General features: G+C 39.1%; 1 protein-coding gene across 1 annotated transcript in view; it reads right to left on the bottom strand.

The window, feature by feature from the left end:
- LOC124789567 (endothelin-converting enzyme homolog) overlaps positions 1 to 22368 on the bottom strand; it is a 600524-nt gene that overhangs the window by 138816 nt on the left and 439340 nt on the right. Inside the window, exons 3-5 of the mRNA XM_047256970.1 lie at positions 17753 to 17911; positions 13925 to 14073; positions 2437 to 2499 (exon numbers count right to left, since the gene is read on the bottom strand). Of these exons, the coding sequence (XP_047112926.1) occupies positions 2437 to 2499; positions 13925 to 14073; positions 17753 to 17911 (371 nt within the window). The remainder of the gene's footprint in view (positions 1 to 2436; positions 2500 to 13924; positions 14074 to 17752; positions 17912 to 22368) is intronic.

Below are 22368 nucleotides of genomic sequence, written 5' to 3' on the forward strand. Positions count from 1 at the left end.
CAATTGGCCATGTGATTGCCCTGTTGCTGTTTGTCAGTGGACGGGCAACGCTATGGTTGTCAGTTCACACATACAAATGTATCACAGTGAGGCAGTGACAGGGCGAAGGATTTTTGTATGTGTGAACTGACAACCAAAGTGCTGCCTGTCAACCAATGAACGGCAGCAGAGCAATCCCACAGCCAATCAGAGCTTGTGATGCCAAGTTTCTATACATTGTCGACCTACACAACATTAGTAATTTTGGTTCTTACTGGCATCAGCTATCCAGGGTTAAAATTTCATGACACATTATTTCTCCACCCTATATACACTTGTCAGTCTTTATGCCACACCTTCTACCATTCCTTTGCTACATAGATTAGGTACAAGGCCTGTCCAATACACCCACTCTACACATTCCACAGAAGTCCTGTCACAGACTTACCCTGTCCAATCAGAAGCAGCCTTTCTGCACAGAATTTTATATGAGCATGGTGACCAACCAGCTGTCCACCTGAAAGGGTTAACTACCAGTGACAAAACATTCTGCTGAGCACAACATGCCCACCTTCAATGGCGCTTCACAACCAGTGTCATCTGGATCTCCCAAGCTATCCTGAATTACTTAGATGCAAGTTGTCTTTAATACTCTTACTTCAATCCAGTCCCCTCTTGGTCTCAAGTTATGCCAGCTCCTGCTTCATGATCATAACTTCATTCATCCTGCACTCACACCCACTACTCCAGCCCCCCCCCCCCCCACCCCCCCATTCTACCCTCTTCTCTACAACCCCATGGCCCCTTTTCCACGGTTCTATCACCCCCCTTCCAATCCACAACTGCAAATAACTGTGCGCTGCACAAAAACCCCCTGCCTGCAGCCAGAATCATTTGTGCCTGCTGCCTCTTCCTCTAAAAGTCAGACATCATTCTCAAACTTCCCCTTCTGTTTCCCACCTTCTTTCTCCCATCATCCAGGTTTTAGGGCACACAACTACAATGGTCATTAGCGCCCAAGGGTGTGGGTGTGTGTGTGTGTGTGTGTGTGTGTGTGTGTGTGTGTGTGTGTGTGTGTGAGGGGGGTGCACGCACACATGCGCTTGCTAAGGCTCCAAAGAAGGAATGGTAACTCTATGTTTACATACCTATCAACAGCTCAACACCTGAACTATTTGGCGAGTTGTTACCTTTACTCCTTAAATTATATATACACACTTATACTCATTACAAAAAGTATAAGAGGCTGTCGAATGAAAATGAGACAGGTAGAAAAAAGTAAGTAAACTGTTTATTATTTCAGAAGTAATCTCCAAACTGTTCATACATTAATCCCACTCAGAGACACACCAGTCTATGCCTTCATAAAAAAAAAATTATGGTTGCCTACAGAACCATAATTGTACCCAGGCAAGTACCTTCATCTGAAGCGAATCATTGGCCATGACTGTCTTCCTTCATAACTACAAAAATATGGAAATCACATGGGGAGAGATCAGGACTGTATGGAGGATGTGTATGGGATTCCCAGTGAAACTTCTGCAGTGTAGATGGAACAACGTTGGCAACATCGAACCCCATGCGATTTCCATATTTTTGGAACCCTGAAGAAAGACATTCATGGCTGTGGATTTGCTTTGGACAAAAAGACGAATGCCTGGGTACAATCATGGTTCCACAGGAAACTGCAAATAGTTTTCAATGAGGGCATTGACTATCATATCTCACAGCAGGATAAATATATTGACAGTTATGGCAATTATTCTTGAAATAATAAACAGCTTACACACTTTTTTCGCAATCTGTTGAGATTTAATTTGAATGTCCCTTATATTTTTACAGTAGCTCTCAAGATTAAGACCACTTGTTTGAAAACTAATTATGATATATTAAAGAATAAATAATTCACTAGCCGAGAGAGAATTATTTCATTTGTAGCAACACCATAACAGCTCCTTATGGGAACTATACTATGTATGTTGAACCACAATTATCAATATAGGTCAGGAAGTTATGGACTATTGTGGGAAATGTACAGATTTCTTCAGAAGCCATTCAGTGACCACTCAGCTTCAACGATAAATATACTGAACACCAAATTTTCTCGCCCCTTTTCACTTTGGATATGTGAAACAATTCTTGGTTCTGATTTTGTAATTTGAAAAGTTTAACAAGCATATAAAACTCAGGTCAGTCTACAGCCATCCATTAATGCATCAATTTAAAACAAAGAGTCACAAAAAATTACAGCAAGCATACAATAACACTATTTTTCTAAATATTAGTGAATGAGTACAGGGATTTCAAAAAGTTTTATAATTTGCACTTAATACATATTTTATCAAAATAAATTACACGATCAATATTCACTAACAACAGATTAACTTTCCAACATGCTCATAACCAGTTAGAATACACGTAATTTTACATAAACACAAAAATGAAATTGCTATTTACCGCATTCTCTGCTACTCTGTAATAATAGCTTGGGTCAGGGAGTCCCAGCTCAATTGGAGTTATCTGGAAATGAAATGGAATTATTAGATGAATAATCTCAACAACAATAACAAAAACAAGTAATCAAATCAGTACAGTTGGGAGCACAGATACCCCTTTCTCTACAGCTAAAGAGAACTCAAACAAACTTAAATTACCTATATTTCTGTTCATTCTTTAAAAATTTGCATCACTGAAAGGCTGAATGCACTTGCACATGGCCAATTTCTAAACTTCCACCTCATAACACAAATGGCTCAAGTTTGTTCCTCAGTTGGTTGTTACCAGTTGACCAGTGTTTTTTTGCATCATCACTTGTGCAGTTAAAATTCTGATGTGCATTTACTCAATGTGTGTTTCATTTTGTATTCAGTGAAAAAGCATAATCAATGACCAGAACTTATGATATACTTACATACATGTGTATATGGATATTTCAAATAATCTATTAATAGATTTGCTAGCTTTATAATCTGGAAACAGTTTGTATGGCTGATCTATTTGTGTGAAACTTTGAATATATATTTCCTATTTTTTGAATTTCTTATATTTTCAGTGGCCATCTCCTTTTTCTTCTGTTACTTGAACTCGTCAGTTTATAAATAATTATGAAAGCACATCTAATACTAATACAAATCATAATTATCGGGTGCCTAGTGACAAACAACGCCAAAAATAACAAATTGTGTAGATGGTGAATGTGATTACACAATAACACCATTAAAATCTACACAAAAAGCTTTTTTTGTCAAACATTTTAAAAAAACTTCAATTTTGTGCCCACTATGACATCATCATAATATTCAGCTGTAATTGGTGTATGTCTGGTACACAAGTATCTGTGTGACACTCTTCATAGGTTGCTTGAGATCATTAACTTAAATGGAATCAGACTGTCTAACACTATTAAAAGTTATGAAAAGTTGTAATTCTTGCCATTTCCACCAACCACCAGCAGTACTTGCATTTAGATAGCTGTCATCCCTTTCACATCAAAAAGTCCTTCCCATACAGCCTGTCCACCTGTGGGTGGCATATCTGCAGTGATAAAAACTCCCTTGCTTGGTATGGTCACCAATATCTTCACAGACAGGCACTATCCCCCACACCTAGTCCACAAACAGATCTCCCATGCCATTTCCCCTTACACCCTCAGTCCTCCCACCACAGAGGAGTGTCCCCTTCATCACACAGTACCCCACCGGATGGTAACAACTGAACCACATCCCTCGCCAGGGCTTTGATTACCTATCTTCATGCCCTGAAATGAGGGACATCCTACTGTAGCTACTTCCCACATCCTAAAGTGATGTTCTGTCACCCACCTGAACTCCACAACATCCTAGTCCATCCCTATGCTACTCCCAATCCCACCCCTTGCCACAAGGATCATATCCCTGTGAAAGACCCAGGTGCAAAACCTGCCCAATCCACCCACCCAGCACTTCTTAGTCCAGTACTGTCACAGGTTTATTCTACCCTATCACGGGCTGGGCCACATGTGGAAGGAGCCATGTCATTTACCAGTTCCGCTGCAATTATTGCACAGTTTTTTATATTGACGGTCTACCAACAGGATAAACGGCCACGGCCAAATTGTGGCCAACAGCAGCTGAACATAACACAGTTGATTTAAATGGCTGCTTCACTACCTGATTCATCTGGTTCCTTCCCTCCACCACTAGCTTTTATGAACTGTGCAGAAGGGTGTTATCCTTACAACCAATTCCCCGCTCCCGTAATTATCCTGGCCTCAACCAATGGTAACATACTGCCCCACACCCTCCACCCAACAGTTTCCACCCCTTCTGTCCTATCACCTACCCATTCTCATCTCCCATCCTCTTTATTTGCTGCCCTCTGCCAATACATCTGTCCATCTTCCCCCACGCCCTCCTTTTTTCTGCTCTTGTTTCCCCACCTCCCTGCCCGACAACCTCCTAACACTGGGCCTTTTAGCATCCTAGTCCCTGCACACTCCACCAGACACCATTTGTCTCTCTTCCCACCTGTACATTACCATCCATTCCCTTTCCCTGCACCCTCCAGATTGCTGCTTGCATCCCACAAGGCAGTTGCACTCAGGCCTGAGATGCTGGAATTGGTGGTCATGAGGTGTGCTTGCTTGTGTGTGTGAATGGTGTGTGGCTCTCTTTTACTGATGAAAGCTGTATGCAAGTGTCTTTTAATTGTGCCTGTCTGCAACTTAGTGTGTCTCCTTTACAGTAAGTAGCAATCTGTCTTTTCCTACACTGCAGATACTCCTACCTGGAGTCTCAGTTGTTAGATTTTTGTAATAATGATCATTATAGAGGGTGCTGTTGTGCCTAGTGTTGGCAATAAACATAGCTACGCAGATTCCTGTAAGCAGCCAGCCCAGTTGCATTTGTTCCTTCGGTCTGACAAGAACTCTTCCTAGATATGTGCAGATATTGCAATTTTACTGCTTGTTTTTATGAGTTCACAGGCCTTTACTACTAGGTATATTGATGAAACCAGTCCCTTTTGTATGTTCTTACTTGTATAGTTGGACAGGTTTATGTCATAGTGCAGTCTCATTATTTTGTTCTTGTTTTACCTGCAGCACTGATGATAGTCATGTAGTGATTAAAATCAATTTGCAACAGAAATCAAGATTTGTGCTTCAACAATCAATGCTGACCCTCCTTTTTTTTAATTAATAGTGGTGTTATGGTCATGGTGCACGTAACTCATGATAGAATCCCCACTTGAAAGAATTTATGCTGTTCTTTGACTATAATTTTTATTCATTTTTGGCTACAAAATATTGAGAAACTTTGGAGCATAATTTTCCACAGATAAAGGTATCTCACTGAGACTTAGCTGCTGTAAAAAAGGTTTCACTCTGCCTCATCATTCATTCAGGTTCATATATTACAGCTAATCTCAGCTCGGGAAACTGTACCCATCATGAGCAAAAAATGAGAGATGCCAGTTGTGTTGCAATGCCACATCTTATCGGATATTGCAGTGTGTTGTGTGACTAGACTGAATGAGGTAGCGCAGTAGTTAGTACATTGGACTCGCATTCATGAGGAGAGCCCATCCAGATTTAGGTTTTCTGTGATTTCCCTAAATCGCACAATGCAAATGCAGTAATGGTTGCTTTGAAAGAGCACGGCATAATACCAATTGAAGGTCCAATTCTGGAATACTGATCTCAGGAGGTGGCATTCCAGTGCACAATTTGGCCAGCCTATCAGCAAGTTCATTCCTTGGGATCCCACTGTGACTCATTGTGGTAGTGAGGAAAGCTGGAGTTGGATTTCTATATCTGAAAAGAGGAGAAGGTAGTTAGGTGCTCATGTGAGCAGCACACACGTAACACATAAGCAATTAACCGTTGTTGGTGCAAAACTTGCAAGGGCTAGTCCGAAAGGCACCAGTTGACAGTTGTACTTCACAAGGCTGTGGGTCCAGCCTAAGTAATGTCAAAGGCGATGCCAAGCATTATGTAAATCTCCCGTAGTCTAGATGGGACTGGACCAATGCTGTGTAGAATTGTATCAGAGTAGAGTGGTATGCATCCTGGTTGGTATTGCTGAGACATCAAACGGCACTGAGATGGGAGCAGCATGTCGACTTTAGCTGAAGAAGATGGGGAAGCCATGTCAATTGGATGTCAAAGACCTGTCCCAAAAAAGATGAGATTCCTCCACATTGAGGGACTGGCTACCAACGTACAGATCGAGATGGGGATGGACTGTACGGTGACAACAGAAATGCATAACGTAGGTCTTGGCAGCCAAAAAATGGAAGCCATGAGTGAAAGCCCAAGACTGTGCTTGGTGTATTGCTCACTGCAGTCTGCGTTCAGCAATGTCCATCACAGACAAACAAAAATAAATGCAAAAAATCACCAGCATACAGAGAGAGGGACACCGTAACTCATGCAACCACCACCTGACCATTGACAGCAACAGTCAAGACAAAATCCTGCAGAATCCCATTCTCCTGCAAAGAAAGGGGAGGGGGGGGGGGGGGGGTTGGTGCTACAAAAGGCACCAACCTGCACCTGAAAAGTGCAACAGGAAATAAAAATTGAGTTCAGGCCATGGAGGCTCCATTCATGCAAGGTGGCAAGGATGTGGTGGTGCTGTATGGTATCACAAGCTTTATACAGATCACAGAAGACTGCAGTAAGGTACTGTCACCTGCTGTAAGCTGTTCGGATAGCAGACTCAGGTGGACTAAATTATCTGAAATAGAGCAGCCTTGGTGAAACCAAGGTCCCAGGATTATAGGATCTAATACAGTCTTTGACTCCCCATACAGTCAAGTAACTTGCACAAGACACTGGATAAACTGGTTGGCCATTGAAGAAACAAGAAGAGAACAAAGCACAGAAGGCTGGTCTGGGGAGAGATAATAATTGTATATCGTTACCACAGTATCTAAATGGATCTGAATGGCTATCACTCACAGTGCAGTATAAGAGGATCCTAGGAACTGAAAACATCCATGCACAATACCGTACAGACACCATCAGAGGCTCATAAAGGGCCGACGCAGTTCCAGCGGAAGGCTTGGAAACGTCAGCGAATGAGTATCCACAAAATGAGATTCCTGCAATACAACACAAGCTACAGAGTAGAGAGAAAGAAGAGACTACAATTCTGGAATGTGAAGACAGGAGGAGAGTGGTACAAGAAACCATACAGATGTTGCACAGGCCATAATGCGTTGTTGTGATGAGTCACTGTCCGTCACTGGTAAAGATGGTGTGACATCCATGAATGTAAGATCAGATCCTGCTTGACAGGTGGATGGGGGGCAACAATTCCAGGGGTGGAGGGATCAGGGAGGGGTTGAGGGGATGGGGGGGAGCCTCATCCTGAACCTTACACATCTTCTTCTTCTCCTCCTTCGGAGGGCGAGGAAGGAGTGGTCAGGAAGAGAGCAAACCGCAGCAATATCAAGATCCGAAAGAGAAAAAGTGATCATGAGGCCCAGAGAGTGTGGGACTGCATCCTACTTGAAGTAAGAGGCTTCTTGTCCTGGAGATGTCAGAGAGGAGGGTTCCTACAGGAATCCCATCAACAGCAGTTGCCAGAGAAGAGAATTTCTTCACCAGCCAAGGAGAAGCAGCAGTTCCGTGAGGGGAGGAACAGGAACTACCAGGGGGAAGGAAAGTGAAGGGGGACAGGATGGAATCAGGAATGAAGGAGGAGGAGGAGGAGAGGGCGCAGCAAAAGCAAAGGTAGAAGTTAAAGATACCAGGTGGAAACAGTCAAATTTCTGTCGGAACTCAGAGTAGGGTAGACAGTTGAGAGTTTTGAATACCTGAACCTTCCTTTCCTTTTTATAGATCAGGCAAGCCGGTAAGCGAGGAGAACGTGGACCAGAACAGTTCACGCACTTGGGTGCAAAGACTCCCCACATGGAGAGGACATCATCAGTTGCTGCAAATAGGATTTGCCTCACATCACGAAGACACATGACCAAAATGGAGACACAGGAAACAGAGCATGGGAGGTGGGATATACAGCCTCATCTCACAGCAGTAAATCACAACTTTGACTCTTTCTGGAAGGGTACTCCCTCAAAAGCCAAGATGAAAGGGCCAGTATCAATGCAATTGTTCTTAGGACTTTTCTGGACTCTCCGTATGAGATGAATTTTGTGGAGTGCCAGATTAGTCCTGACTTCCTCATCAGATTGAAGGAGAAGGTCCATGTGGAAAATATGGCTTTGTGTCATATTTATGGAATGGTGAGGAGTAAAGCTCGCCAGGATGTCTCCTTTGTGCTTTTAAGCAGAAAGGGAAGCTGACTGACTGGCAGAAGAGGTTTTAAGCAATAGGAAACCGGGTTGCATCTTAGCAAGTATGTCAACTTCACCAAACTTAGCTTTCGAATGTTCAACAAAAAAGAGCAGTTTGGTAGTGACAAAAGTCTCCCCGTCTGTCCTGTAACAAAGCAAATAAAGGGGAAAGAGTTTTGCCCTAAGCCAGTGGGCCTGTATCTCCATCCAGGAAGTGGCAAAGGAGGGGAAGACCAAGGAAGCAAAAGTAGGAGCAGAGAGAGAACTGTTCCTGTCTGAAGAGGCAGCCACAGAAGAGAAACCAGAAGTATGGAGCTTAGCAAGCTTCATGTGCAGAACGTCTGCCCTGGTACCACCCACTCCAATCAAGGGATCACATCGTGGGGGCCACCCAGCCACGCCATGGGCTTCCAGGCACAGCGGCTGTTTCCAGGAGTTCTAATGCCTGAAAAAGAGCAGCAACAACTCCTAGGCATACACAAGGTGGTGACAGCTCAGATACCAGAAGTGAGATCCTTGTATTGTCAGGGGGCTCAGACAGATGGGTACATAACAGCCCCACCACACACACTGGCTAACATGTGCTTGTGACCTAAAGGAGGGAGGGAGGGGAACACACAGCAGAGATGCTATGGAGTGAGTTCTTCCCCAAACAGCTCACACTACATATAGTCTGCTCTGATGTACAATTATTTTACTGAAATTCTTATATTTCTTTTAATTAAAGGAAAAAAGGGAAAGATCTGTTACGCAGATCATGGGTAGCATATTCACTATGTTTCAGAAGTTGACAAATGTAACAAATCATTGCACAATGACATTTCACAACTGTATCACAGTAAAGGCCAAAGATAAATTTGCTATAATGTGTATGTAAATATATATAAATGGATACATTGATGTACTTTGAACTGAAAATCATCACACACAATTCCTTCTCAATTCAGGTCTTGAATCATAAGACTGATAGCCCTGGACAGGACTGGAAAATGTCAAGTGCACATTCACGAACAATAAACAATCATTTCAATCTAAGGAAGCCTTACAAACTTAACAATGAAATTTGGTTTCCACAATCAACACCAGTGCAACTGGAATGCGCAATGCACACAGGACACCTCAAACAAGAAACCGTGGCCAGCAGTTTGACGAAAGCACCAGCCAAACATTTTAACAAGGAGGACACCTAAAGTGGTTCAAAAATGCCATCCTATACTGTTGACATCCATCAGTTGCAGACTTTTAGAACATACTCTGAGATCAGACATAATGAGGTATCTCAAACAGAGTGGCCACCTCCATGCCAACCGGCATGGGTTCTGACACCACTGGTTGTGCCATCCTGAAAGCCATGGATCAAGGCAATCAGATGGATGCAGTACTTTTTGACTTCCAAAAACCTTTGACTCAGTACTACACCAATCTTTATTAACAAAAACAAGGTTATATGGGGGTATCAAATGAAATTAGTGACTGGATTAAGCATTTCTTGGTACAGAGCCTGCAGCATATTATCTTTGATGGAAAGTAAGTAACAGATGTAGAAGTAACCTCAGATGTTTCTCAGAGAAGTGTCTTGACAGCTTCTTGTTCATATTGTATATTAATGACCTGGCAGACAACATTAATTGTAACTTCAAACTATTTGCAGATGATGCAGTAATCCATAATGAACTATAAACTGAAAAAAGTTGCACAAATATTCATCTGGATCTTGGTAAGATTGTCAATTGGTGTAGATTGGCAAATTTGCTTTAGATGTTCAGAAATATACAACTGTGAACTCAACAAAATGCAAAAACATACTATTTTATGAATACAATATCAACAAATCTCAACTGGAATAATTCAACTCATTTCTGGAGATATGAAATGGAACAGTCATACAGCTCAATCACAGACAAGGCTGGTGGCAGAATTAGATTCTTTGGTGGGATATTGGGAAAATGCAATTAGTCTACAAAGCAGACTGTTTAGAACACGTTTGTACAACCCATCTCAGAACACTGTTCAACTATGTGGGTACATATCAAACAGGACTAACAGAGGATAGTAAACACACAAAAATAAGAGCAGAACTAATGGTCACAGGTCTCTCTAGCTCACAAAAATGTGTCATGGAAATGCTGAAAAATCTGACTTCACAATCACTTGAAGACAGAGAACAACTATCCTGTGAAAGCCTGCTTACAAATTTTCAAGAACCAGTGTTATGTGAAGAATCTAGAAAGATACAGTGATTATAATTAAAGTTCCAATTACAAAACACTACAAAATATGAACCACTGTTCAGAATGGCGTCAAATTTGAATGGAATAGTACGTATCAAAGAAGGGGGAGGGGGATGTTATTGTGGGGGAATATGGATGGTGCCATAAGTGGCAGAACATACAAAATAAAGACTGCCTCAAATCAGGATCATGTGCTACAGATAAGACTCTTTTACAAGAATGGTGCATATGTGCCAGTAGCTCTGCAGAAGTTACAGACACTCAAGGGTACAAAGAAAGACATGGGACTGATGTCTGCCAAGGATCTGGAGAAAGTGATTACAAAATTTGAAAAGGCATATTTTTTGTACTGCTGTGTGTCAAAGGGAGGAAAATAACTGATCCAATATCAGTAGAAGAGGTGGCCACATCACTGCAAGAGTGGTTGAGCAGTGGTGTGTAGACATGCAGTGCATGGCGAATTGCCCAAACTTTGGCCATGCCTGTGAGCAAGATGTATAAAATTCTACAAAACATCCTGCACTGCTATCCACATAAAATTACCCATGTTCATGAGTTTCTTCATGCTGACCTTCCGAGTAAGACAAACATTTGTCAAGAATTTCTTTCTTGCATGGAAGTGGACAATTAATGGAAATGGGGCATTCTGTGGACATACGAAGCCCATTTCCATTTCCAAAGACATGTCAATACACGCAACTGGAGAACATGGGCAGCAGAAAATCCATTTGCACATGAACCAGTACTACTTCATTCTGCAGAGGTAGCAGTGTGGTGCGGGTTGACAGCATCATTTGTTATGGGGCCATAATTTTTTCGAAGAGATGGGTCCTGTGAGTCCTGTTACCTATACCATCACTGGCAAATGTTATGAGAGTCTGTTGCACACCAATGTCATTCCAATCCTTCAACAGCATGGATGTGTGGGTAGGATCATTTTTAAGCAAGATGGCACTCCTCCACACATTGCACAATCAGTGAAGCAGCTACTTCAGAGCCATTTTGAAAATGCTACAATTATCAGCAGTTACTTCCCTACAGCCCAGCTGTCCAGATGACCTGATCAAATCTGTGTGGAATCTGGCTATGGGATTATCTGAGAGGTGCTGTGTTCAGTGCTCTGATTATAAATGTAGCTGAATTGAAGGCACACATTGCACAACACATTCTGAACACCCCCCCCCCCCCCCCCCCGAGATGCTCTTATTTCTTATGGAACATATTGCTTCTTGATTTCAACTTGTGGCAGAAAATGGTGGACAGTATATTAAACACACCTTGTGCCAGTCTCGTGATAATTACATACCAATTTCATTGTTACTTTTTATGTGGTTTACAGTGCCATAATATTTCCCCTTTCTTCAATAATATTCCTCTTCCTGTGCTCAATATGCAAATTAAATGAAAAGAAACCCTAATATGTGGTAGAATAAGACATATATTTCACAGCTGTTTCAAAAAATATTTATGTGGATGTCTACATAATTAAAAGTCAGGCATAAGGGTGCAGTTTAACTTTGATATCATCACAGTTTTCCTAATGAAAAATTGATCATGCTTAGAATTACAGTTACCATGTCTAAGACACTGGAGACTACAAAGCCACATCTACCTTTTGACACATCCATCTTATTTTTAATGCAAAGCTGAATTACTTTTTGTGTGGAAAGTTGAGTCCCCTTTGACACACAGCTGACATTTGCATCCACTAACTCTGCTGCAGGCCTAAAATGTTAATTACAAATGTGAGAGTCACCACTAATTTCACAAATTAATTAAGTATTCTTAACAAGTTAATATCTGTAAACTTCAGGTGCAGCTGGCAATACTTTCAAACTATCTCTCCAACTGACTGTCATGATGTAAAGGAGATCTGTTGCTGTTCAGGATGGGATCAGAAAATATCTTTTTTTTTCTTTTTAATGTAAAATTCAACAATTTATTTTTACTGCCATTAGTTTTGTGTGGCTAATATGATTTCAACACATTTTCAATATTTTCATCTTTTAATCTATTATCATTATGCTCACGAGATTATTATGAAACAAGCCCTTCTTCTTCTACCAGTAACAAAGATAGAAACCACATCATTTTCTTCACATTAGACAACATTTCCAAATTTAGGTCAAATCAGGTATACAAAGAAACACTAACGACTTTGACAGTGCCAGGAGTTATACTACATACCGTAATTAAATGAATTTTAGGACACAATAGAAAAATGCTATACCTCTGTAAAATAATTTCTCTACAATTTGTTTTTATGTTCGGAGGAAAAGCATAATGGGTTACAACTTTATTTAAATGTATATTAGTGCATGCAAACTAAAGTCCTTTTTGCACAACTGCATTTACATTTGTAAACCACATCTATTACACATCGATTCAAAGATCGATTAATGACTAAATTTGACTAGCTTAATTAAAGACATAAAAAGCCAATTCTTCTTATGTTTTCAGCTATCTGCTTTATTACAGAAATTAAATTCAACTAACCAAACAATTACGTAATTCCAAGAGTCAAAGTTATTAAAACAAAATTGTTGAATTGACTAGTAAATGTGGCATTACCCACATATCAGAAAGCATCTGTTTTTTGGTAAGAAGAAAGGGAAACTGCTTGTCAGTGGTCAGAGACAGATGTCAGTGGTGGAAGCTGGTAGCTTGTTATGCTTTGAAACTTGGCAAAGTTGCACAACAAACTGTGCTTTTATAAATTGTGCTTGATATACAGCAGTGATAAGGAGACGACATAGTTTCTGGAAATAAACAAATGGATAACAACACATGTACAGTTTAATAATTAAATGACCCACCGCCCAACAGCTGGAGAAAGAAGAAGCAGATTGACACACCAACCAGATAAGTATCAGAATTCAAATTCTTAAATTGAATGTACTCCTCTTGTCATGTAACTACAAGCACTGACACAAAAATAGATACACTGTCATTGTTGTCACAAGAGCTAGTCGGAAATCTAGTACTTTTTATACATGGAGGGGTTTACATGCTTCAAAAAGAAACTACCAATTTCACACAACTGTATCAAATCTAAAAATTACAAATACATTAGCTTACTCTTTAGAATATTCAATTCAATGAAAAAATTTATTTACCAAATTATATGAGTTTAGGTCCACTCATTATGCAAACAACTGCTGTTTATAAACACCTTTGTCCCATAACCATCACACATAAATACACCACTGGGTACTTTTACTCAATTCTCATTTTCTACACTACTGAATAAAAATACCCACTGATGATAGTGAAATGGTTCTGAAACATATCTGGGATTTTATAAATGACAAGTTGTTTGGCTAATAGGTATACCTGAATTCCTACAATTCAGTCTGGAAACATGGCTGCTACTGGAGCTTCAAAGCTGAGATCTATATTAAACTTAATTAACTCAATTTAAAAATGTTTAGTACCTGAATAACATTTCTTTCTGGATTCCTGTTATCAGGAACTACAGAAACTCTAAAGAAGGGTGAAACACCGTACTTCTTATGAAGCTTGATCAAAGTCTTCTTATAGTCAAACGACTGCACAGAAAAGTCTCTCAGTACGTGCCAGCCACCTGCCAAAACAAAAACACTGAAATGCATACTTCTAGTTTCTGCGTATAACTACAGTTAATTTTGTGGAGGAAACAGATTTTGATGCGATAACCAAATCTGAGGAGCAGTGAAGTCACCATTTCTTTGAGGCAAGTAAGCATAGACAGAGGATGAGGAACATAGGGTATGAGATAGCAATGCGACAGGTTTGGAGGTGGGGAGGGGAGCAGAGACAAAAACAGAACATCTACCATATTTTACAGCCTATAAGACAGACCTTAATTTTCAAGCAATCTTTAAAATAACATTTTTACCAATTTCTTTATTAGATTGCAAAGACAGACAAAAAAAATTCTTAGTTTTAAAACCAAACTGATCTTGCAAATCCATGAATATCGTCATCTGAACAGCCCTTTCCTCTTCTTCTTCTTCTTTTTCTTTCTCTTCATTGTCCTCCTCATATATAAAATGGTCTTCACTGCCATTGTGAGTGTTACTTATGCTGCACTTCTTGAAAGATTTAACAATAATGTCTTCTCTCACTCTATACCACAAATGTGTTATCAATTAACACACTTATTTGATTGTAGGCCGTGTCAATGCTCCCTTCAGTATAAATTCATGTTGGGTTTCATCCATCATCCATTTGTTTCATTCCTCTCTCATATACACTTTAAATGGTTTATTTATTGGGACATCAAGAGATTGCAATTGCAAAGTAAGTTCTCCCACAATAATAGCAAGCTCTGTATTTCGCTATCTTGCTTTCACAGAATTTTTCAAATAACTGCTAAACTGACACAGCACAAGAAGAGAATTCTTCTTCAATAAAGCACTGTTCCTTCTCCCCCACACTCTGTTAATACATAATTTTATACCAGCCTCATCCATCCAACCCTTTGCATGTACATGAAAAACAACACCTAGTTTTATTACTGACATTGTTTTGCACTTGAAAATTTGATGGGTTTAAGTTTATTACTGTCAGCACAACATGAAAAGACAACAGTGTAGTGCATTTTTTCATGTCCATTTATTTTTATAGTTACAGTTTTTAGCACCTTTCATGGCAACAGTTCTGTTACTCGGGACATCAAATGACAGAGGAGTTTTGTCCATATTCATTATTTGGCATATTTCGACACAGGTTTTCTTTTGATGTTACAAAAATTGATGAGAAGATAATATTTTCTCTTCCTATTCTTGCAGCATTTTGCTTTTGGTTCGCATGCAAAGTCCATCACACTTCATAAACTTATAGCACCAACCAACTCCAGCCTTCGAGTCTATTAAGTTCCACAGTAGCACTAGCTTACGAGTGTATATTTGAATCATGTTTGTATTAATTCCAATGCCATTTTGATGGTGTCCTCAAATCCATTTCAATATGTCACATTCGTGTTCTGGACATTTCGCATTCAGTCCTCTTTCGCACATTAAGTCTGTTTTCAGTTCTTCTTTATGAGCCCACCAACTGCGAATGTTGTTTTTTTTTCAGTTGGTGGAGGGTTCAAATGCCACTCAGCTGCTCTGTTTCCATGTTTCTATGCATATGTTATTCTTTCAATTTTTAGCCCACATTATATGAATATCTTATTTTTTCCATTACGAAACTAGCTGCTATCAAAAATATTGTACTGATACCAATAATACAAATCACTTTCAGTTCAAGTTCACTGGCACCATAGACTGTAAAGACGCATTATAGGCTCGACAGCGTTCTTGGTTTGTGATGGCTGGGTGAGAGGGAGACAGTGTTAGCAACCTTGTGAATCTCTGCAACTCACATTCATGACACTGACGAACTGCTGCTGCCCGTTTAATCCAATATTGCCAGATAGAGATAGGTTTCCCATGACATAGAATATGTGACCATTTTCAAGACACGGGAATTTTAAATCAAACACTGGACATTTTTATATAAATTTCAAGTATAGTATACACCTGAATCTTGGAGGCCATTTTTTGAAGAAAAAAGTGCATCTTATCATCCATAAAATACGGCACCTACTACATTAATGCACATGAAATGTGACAACCATAATATACTAAAAATGTCACACAGCACAATACAATAAATCTTGGACATAGTAAATTCTCTATTTACTTATCATGTATATCTTATTGTAACAAATTGCTGCATATCATATCATCTTTATTTCTTGTAGGTAAGACCTTTCATTGTTTCTGTCTTTTTATTCACTGAAAAGGTAATCAGATAAACCTTTTTCAGTTAACTCTGAAACAAAATCTGCCTACAAGAAAAGTACAAAAAGTAACTGCATGCAATATTTTTGTTAATTAGATTCATCGACTCCTTTATCTTCACACAAATAAAGATTTTATGTACCACGCTTTTCTAGAAATCTGCATAACTATACATTTTTACTACAAATTGAACATTATCAACGGAGTGTGATTGTTGATTTATCTTTAATCCTTCAATGATATTCATAATGGAAAAGATCTCCATGATAGTGAATGAGAAAAGCTTCAGAATCAAAAATCAGTGAAACAGATGTAACTAAATAAGCAAATGTTGAGAAAGAATTTTAAACGGTGTTTTGGAAGCTTAAAATTCTATTTCCAATCACCATACAATATGGAACTAAAAATTTACTTTAAAAGGCAATAATATATTTAAAATGGAGCTTCGTTTAGTGAAAAGGTTGCTCTTTACTATTCTGATGGAAAGGTGGTGCTATTCTGCTGCATAATTCATTGAGGAACATTACAGAGTTTCAACAAGTATATAACACACTGAAAACTGCGATAAGTATTTGTGTTGCTCCACAATCACAATGAATGACAAGCCGTGCTCTAATGCTGAATCTTATCAACACATGCAAATGAGAATCAAAGTTTCATTTTTCTTACACAGTTTCATTTGTGATTTTTTAATGACAATTCAGGAGCGGTTCTGATGTAGTTTCAGAACACTGCAAATGCCAGCAGGATCCTAATAAAACTCAATTTCCAATGTAAATGCCAATTAGTGGTAGTCTGTTTGAAAAGTCTGTTTGAAACAGGACACTACACATAGAATGGAAAGTGCCCGCAGTTGTCAAAGGTGCTATTTTTTATCAATACTAATGTCTGCAGAGAAGGAAGACATTGGGAGATAACTTCCTTCACGTCTGTGGAGGTGATGTTAATGATAAGTTTATTTATCTAGTTTCAGTGGAAGCAAATAAAATGCGACAGAAAAGTACTGTATACTTCTTGAGTGCTTGGACTGTTAGACAGAGCAACATAATCATTTTTGCTTATGACAAATCTACAAGCCATCTTTACATTCTCAATTTACATATTCTGAACTTGAAATTGTGAGAGACAGGCTTGACAGTTTTAGACAATAAACACTTAAATATTGACCATCCAAATAATGTCTTTGGCTATATCAATTACTTATTTTTTGTAACAAAGAGAAACACAGTCATGAGCTTTGTTTTTTAGCAGACAAGGAACTGTGCCAATGGTACAGCTACAGTAACGTGAGTAAATGAAAAGACTTTTCTGGGAAGTGCACTATGAATCTTGCCTCAGAGTAGAATAACTATTTCTATAGTTATACGAAGTACTTTTGTAATAACAACATGAATAAATTACTTGATTAATCAATTAATTAATCAGCTTTTGGAATGTGCATTTTATGTGACTATTACTGAAACATCATTAGTAGTATGAAATATAACTTACCAAGTTCATTAATAATCCTAAGCAAAGGTCTGTCCCCATCAGCTTCTATGCTGTCCAGTTCCATGCATGACTCATACAAGTTTTTCATTTTCCATGCAATTGATTCAATTTTATTTGGTTGAGGTAGTTTCACAATCAGCGACCTTGCCACCTCATTATCTGGAGCAGAATAACGATATTCATTAGAAGTGACCATTAAATATTAAACTCAGACATTTTTAGTCAAGTGAAGTAGAATAGTATGTATCAAAATAGATAATATACATATTCCAAGTGTGTGAAAAAAAGACACTGTATGTACATTCTGCTCCAATTAACAGCTAGGTTACTCGTGATAATATGTGTGTTACAGCAGCTGCATCCCTGCTAACTTTCCGTATAGTTCTTTAGATCATAAATAATATTTATGCATTCTAATGATAGTAGTTGTTTTTTTTTAATGGATCTAAGATGCACTTCATTGTTAATATTTACCATGATAGTTTTCATATACCCACAGATTCTCCTAGATGGGATCTACAGAATTGCAACATTTGACACTGATAGATGGAGCCATAGACAGGAGAAGGGCAACATCTGGGAAGGTGGCACACTGGGTTGAGCAGGACCATGTGAAGTGGATGGAAGAGAAGGTATTGAGATTCTGAAGGAATGAGGATAGGGTGTCTTGGCCCTGCGTCAAGACGATACCTTCATCATCAATGAACCTGAACCAGAAAAGAGGTTTGGGGTTTTGGAAAGATAGAAAGGTTTCCTCTAGATGGCCCATAAACAGGTTGGCATAGAAGGGTGACATGCACGTTCCAATGGCTGTGCCATTTTTATACCTACCCTTGAAAGGAGAAGTAGCAGTGCGTTAGGACTACGTTAGTAAGGTGTATGAGGACTGAGGTAGTGAGTCTGGAATCTGAAGGACATTGGGAGAGGTAGTGCTCAATAGTGGCAAGACCATGAACATGAAGGGTGTTGGTGCATAGGTAAGTGGCATCACTAAAGGATGGGGATGCTAGAGTGTCAGTGAAAGAAAGGGTCGGTATGCTTTTATGTTGAATGCTAGATGTTGGACAATTGGGTGGAGATGTTCATCAATAAGGGGCAAAATCCTTTCAGTGGGGGCACAATAATGGGCTACTATGGGGCATCCAGGATTTTTGGGTTTGTGAATTTTGGGGAGCATGTAGAAGGTGAGTGTACAGGTTGTCACAGGGGTGAGGGCAGAAATGGACTCAGGGGAGAGGATCTGGGAAGGGACTAAGGCCTTAAAATACATTCTCCACTCTCGAAATTATCCCGGTCTCAATGTACAATAATCTACTATCCCCACAACCTTCACCGAACAGTTTCCATCCCCTCTGTCCTACCACCTCATCCCAATTCACGTCCACGCACACTCTTATCAACGCATCCACTGATCTTTTCCTGTTCTGAGCTCCTCTCCTTTTCCACCCCCCCCCCTTTATAGTGAGAATGCTGCTGCTGCTGCCAGTATATTCTGTGACCTGTTAAAGGCCCTTGTCTATGTAAATCACAAAAATCACAATATACTTATATGTGAATTACAATATTATGCTGTCACATGATTTTCTGGAAACACACACAACATAACAGACACTATTTGATCAAAAGTATCCTGACACCTAATAGTGTACATTAATATAGAATGTGTCAACCCTCTGCTTTTATACAGCATGAACTCTGCTGATGGCACTTTCAAACGTTGCATCTCTAGAGCAAAGTCAATGATCTAAGTCAGTCTGAAGGTATTCCACTGGGTCCCAGGTCAGGACTCTGGGTAGGCAAATTCATTTTAGGATTGTCATTGGTCGCAAACCACTGCGTCACACATGCTGCTTTATGAAAGTGCACATTGTCATGCCAAACTGCTGTACCAATACCCAGTGCTGTAAAATGTGTTTATATGCTTTCATATTTAGCAGTGTCTTAAGCACAATAAGGGGATTACATCCTGTTCACAAAAAATGCCTGATACCTTAACACCACCTCCTCCTGTTGACACTGCATACGATGGCAGGTAACATTCTCCAGGCATTTGCCAAACCCAAACGTTTCCACTGAAGTTGTGGTTTACCTATGGTTGTTCATTTTCATTTTCACTTCACAATAACTTCAGCAACAGCTGACTTGGCCAGCTTTAGTAGAGCTCAAATATCCCTGGTGGATTTGTTACTCAGGTGACATCCAACTATTAGTCCATGTTCAAAGTCATTGAGCTTTCCCGACAACCCATTCTGTCATTACTGTCAATACAATACTCCCCATCTCCTTTAGTACTGATAAGTCATCCCTCATGGCATCTAGCAGTCAATTTTGCATTACACAGAGGTGTCTGAATACTTCTGACAGCATATCTCTCCAACATGAAACAATGAGTGTTAATAGGACGAGTCCTATATTAAGGTCATTTGACTAGGAACTAATTATCTGTGATCTTCCAGGAAGTTCCATCCGAGGATGCTTACTTATTCTTGTATAATTATTGTTCATCATAAAATATCCATTCTCTTTGTAGACTATGAACTCTGTCACAAATAGCAAATCAAGTATAATTATAGAAATTGTTAACGACATCAAATTTTTTTTTATTTCCATTGTACTTTGAAAAACTCACAAATTACATTTCGGAACCTGCAAGAGATTACCACTAAGGACACACATAAATTATTAAGGTCTGCAAATAAAAGAGGTTGACAGTGTGGAATTCTTGATATTGTGAATTTATAATTTATCTGATAGGAGCACACCACAGAAATTCTGAAACAACTGAACAAATCAACTTTGACACACATGTGGGATCAGAAAAGAATTACATAACAGTAAAAAAACAGACATTACTTTGATACTTTCATCCTGTAATGTCATATCATATAACATTTTGGGGTAATTCACTGAGACAAAGGTAATTTTCTTAGTTCAAAAGCATGCAATATGTATTACATGTCATAGGAATTCAAAACATTCTACAGTAAGTAAGTTCATATAAATGGGTAAACTATCCACTCTCTTGATGTCAATTTATTTCTTGAGGTAATTCATTGTAAATAACACATTTCCCTTGCAAACTGAAGGCTCTGCACACAGAATTGTGCTAGGAATACAGACATACTTCATAACTATATAAAGTCACTTACTTGGTTCAAGTAGGTACTGATTATTCAAGAATACGGATCTTCAATAATTTGCCAGCAATGATAATTGCTTAGCTACTAATAAAGTACAGCCAAACAAATTCGTGGATGGACAAAACTTCTATTTTATTGACACATTTCTTAGAACAACCAAATAATTTACCTATTAACAAAAATTAATAATATCATGTACTGTGAATGTTATGTATTACATGACTTCTGCACATCTTCATTGCATACTTGGTTTGGATAGGACCCCAGGTGTGTCAAAAATTAGTGGTTTCCCCTCACAAAAGCAATCAAAACAAAAGTAGTGGGAAAAAATAAAGAGTACATGTTAACTACATACCTAAGTAAGTAATTTTCATTTAGTATTATTTTTAACTCCAATAAAATTTGAATATGATATGCATTAATTTCTCTTTCTTCTCTGTTTAGAGCAGGGTTTGCTTATTAGTTTCCATCTAGTGTGATCTTGGGGTCTTGACCAGTGGAACCCATTGGGGATTGTGGTTCCATAGTGTCTCTGTCCAGCACTTCCTTAATTAATATAAATAATGACTGCAAAGCACAATTACAATGTTTTGTAGTAATAGTTTAACATAAATGCAGAGGCATCTAAATTTAGTGAATTCCATTCTTTTATTAAATTGGGGCTGTTAATTCAGATGTGTAGTTCCTGTGGCATAGCAGCTGCAACAAACAAACAGTTCATACAACCATATCTACTTCTGACTATGTATCATGTGATGTGAAGTTTCCTAAACTCACCTAACCCAAAAGTATTGTTTCCAAAAACTGACATGTCCAAGCTTATTTTATTGCAAACTGGAATGTTGGACAAACAATTATTTATGAATATTTTCTCACAATACTCTTGAAGTTAGAAGCTTGCTGTGTATTCTTGGGAATTGCTGACAATGCAATATTAAGTCCAGTCATAGAGCAGCAAGTAGCTACCAGCAGCAGCTGCATTTAGTTTGTATATGCATGTAGTCTTTTATGCACGCTTATACGAAGAGGCGAACAGTAACTGATTATTTATCTATACACAGTAGCATTTACTATTTTTTTCCAAGTACTGTATTTGGGTATTTTGGAAGAACTTGTGTAACGTGAGCTGGCTAGTATTATGATAGCCTGAAGCAGCATCAGCATCTAGCAATTGCTCAGATTCGTAGTTTATTTATTATTGTATAATTGTATGCAGGTAAAGGCAGATAAAGACTGTGCCTGCTGTGTACTATCCAGAAGCAGTCAGAAGTTGTGTTGTCAGCCACAGGCTCCATGCTCATGTCAGGGGTTGTGGTGGCATCGATGCACCCACAGCAGAAATTTCTTGTATTTCCTGAGATCGCTGATACCACAGAGCCTTCTGATATGTGTGACCCTGCCCAGTTCCCATTCACTTGAGGTTGAATGGTGAATAGTGATGGGGATGCAAATTCTCTGAGTGAAAAGAGAGAGTGG

This window comes from Schistocerca piceifrons, chromosome 3 (genome assembly GCF_021461385.2).
Source record: "Schistocerca piceifrons isolate TAMUIC-IGC-003096 chromosome 3, iqSchPice1.1, whole genome shotgun sequence".
NCBI lineage: Eukaryota > Metazoa > Arthropoda > Insecta > Orthoptera > Acrididae > Schistocerca > Schistocerca piceifrons.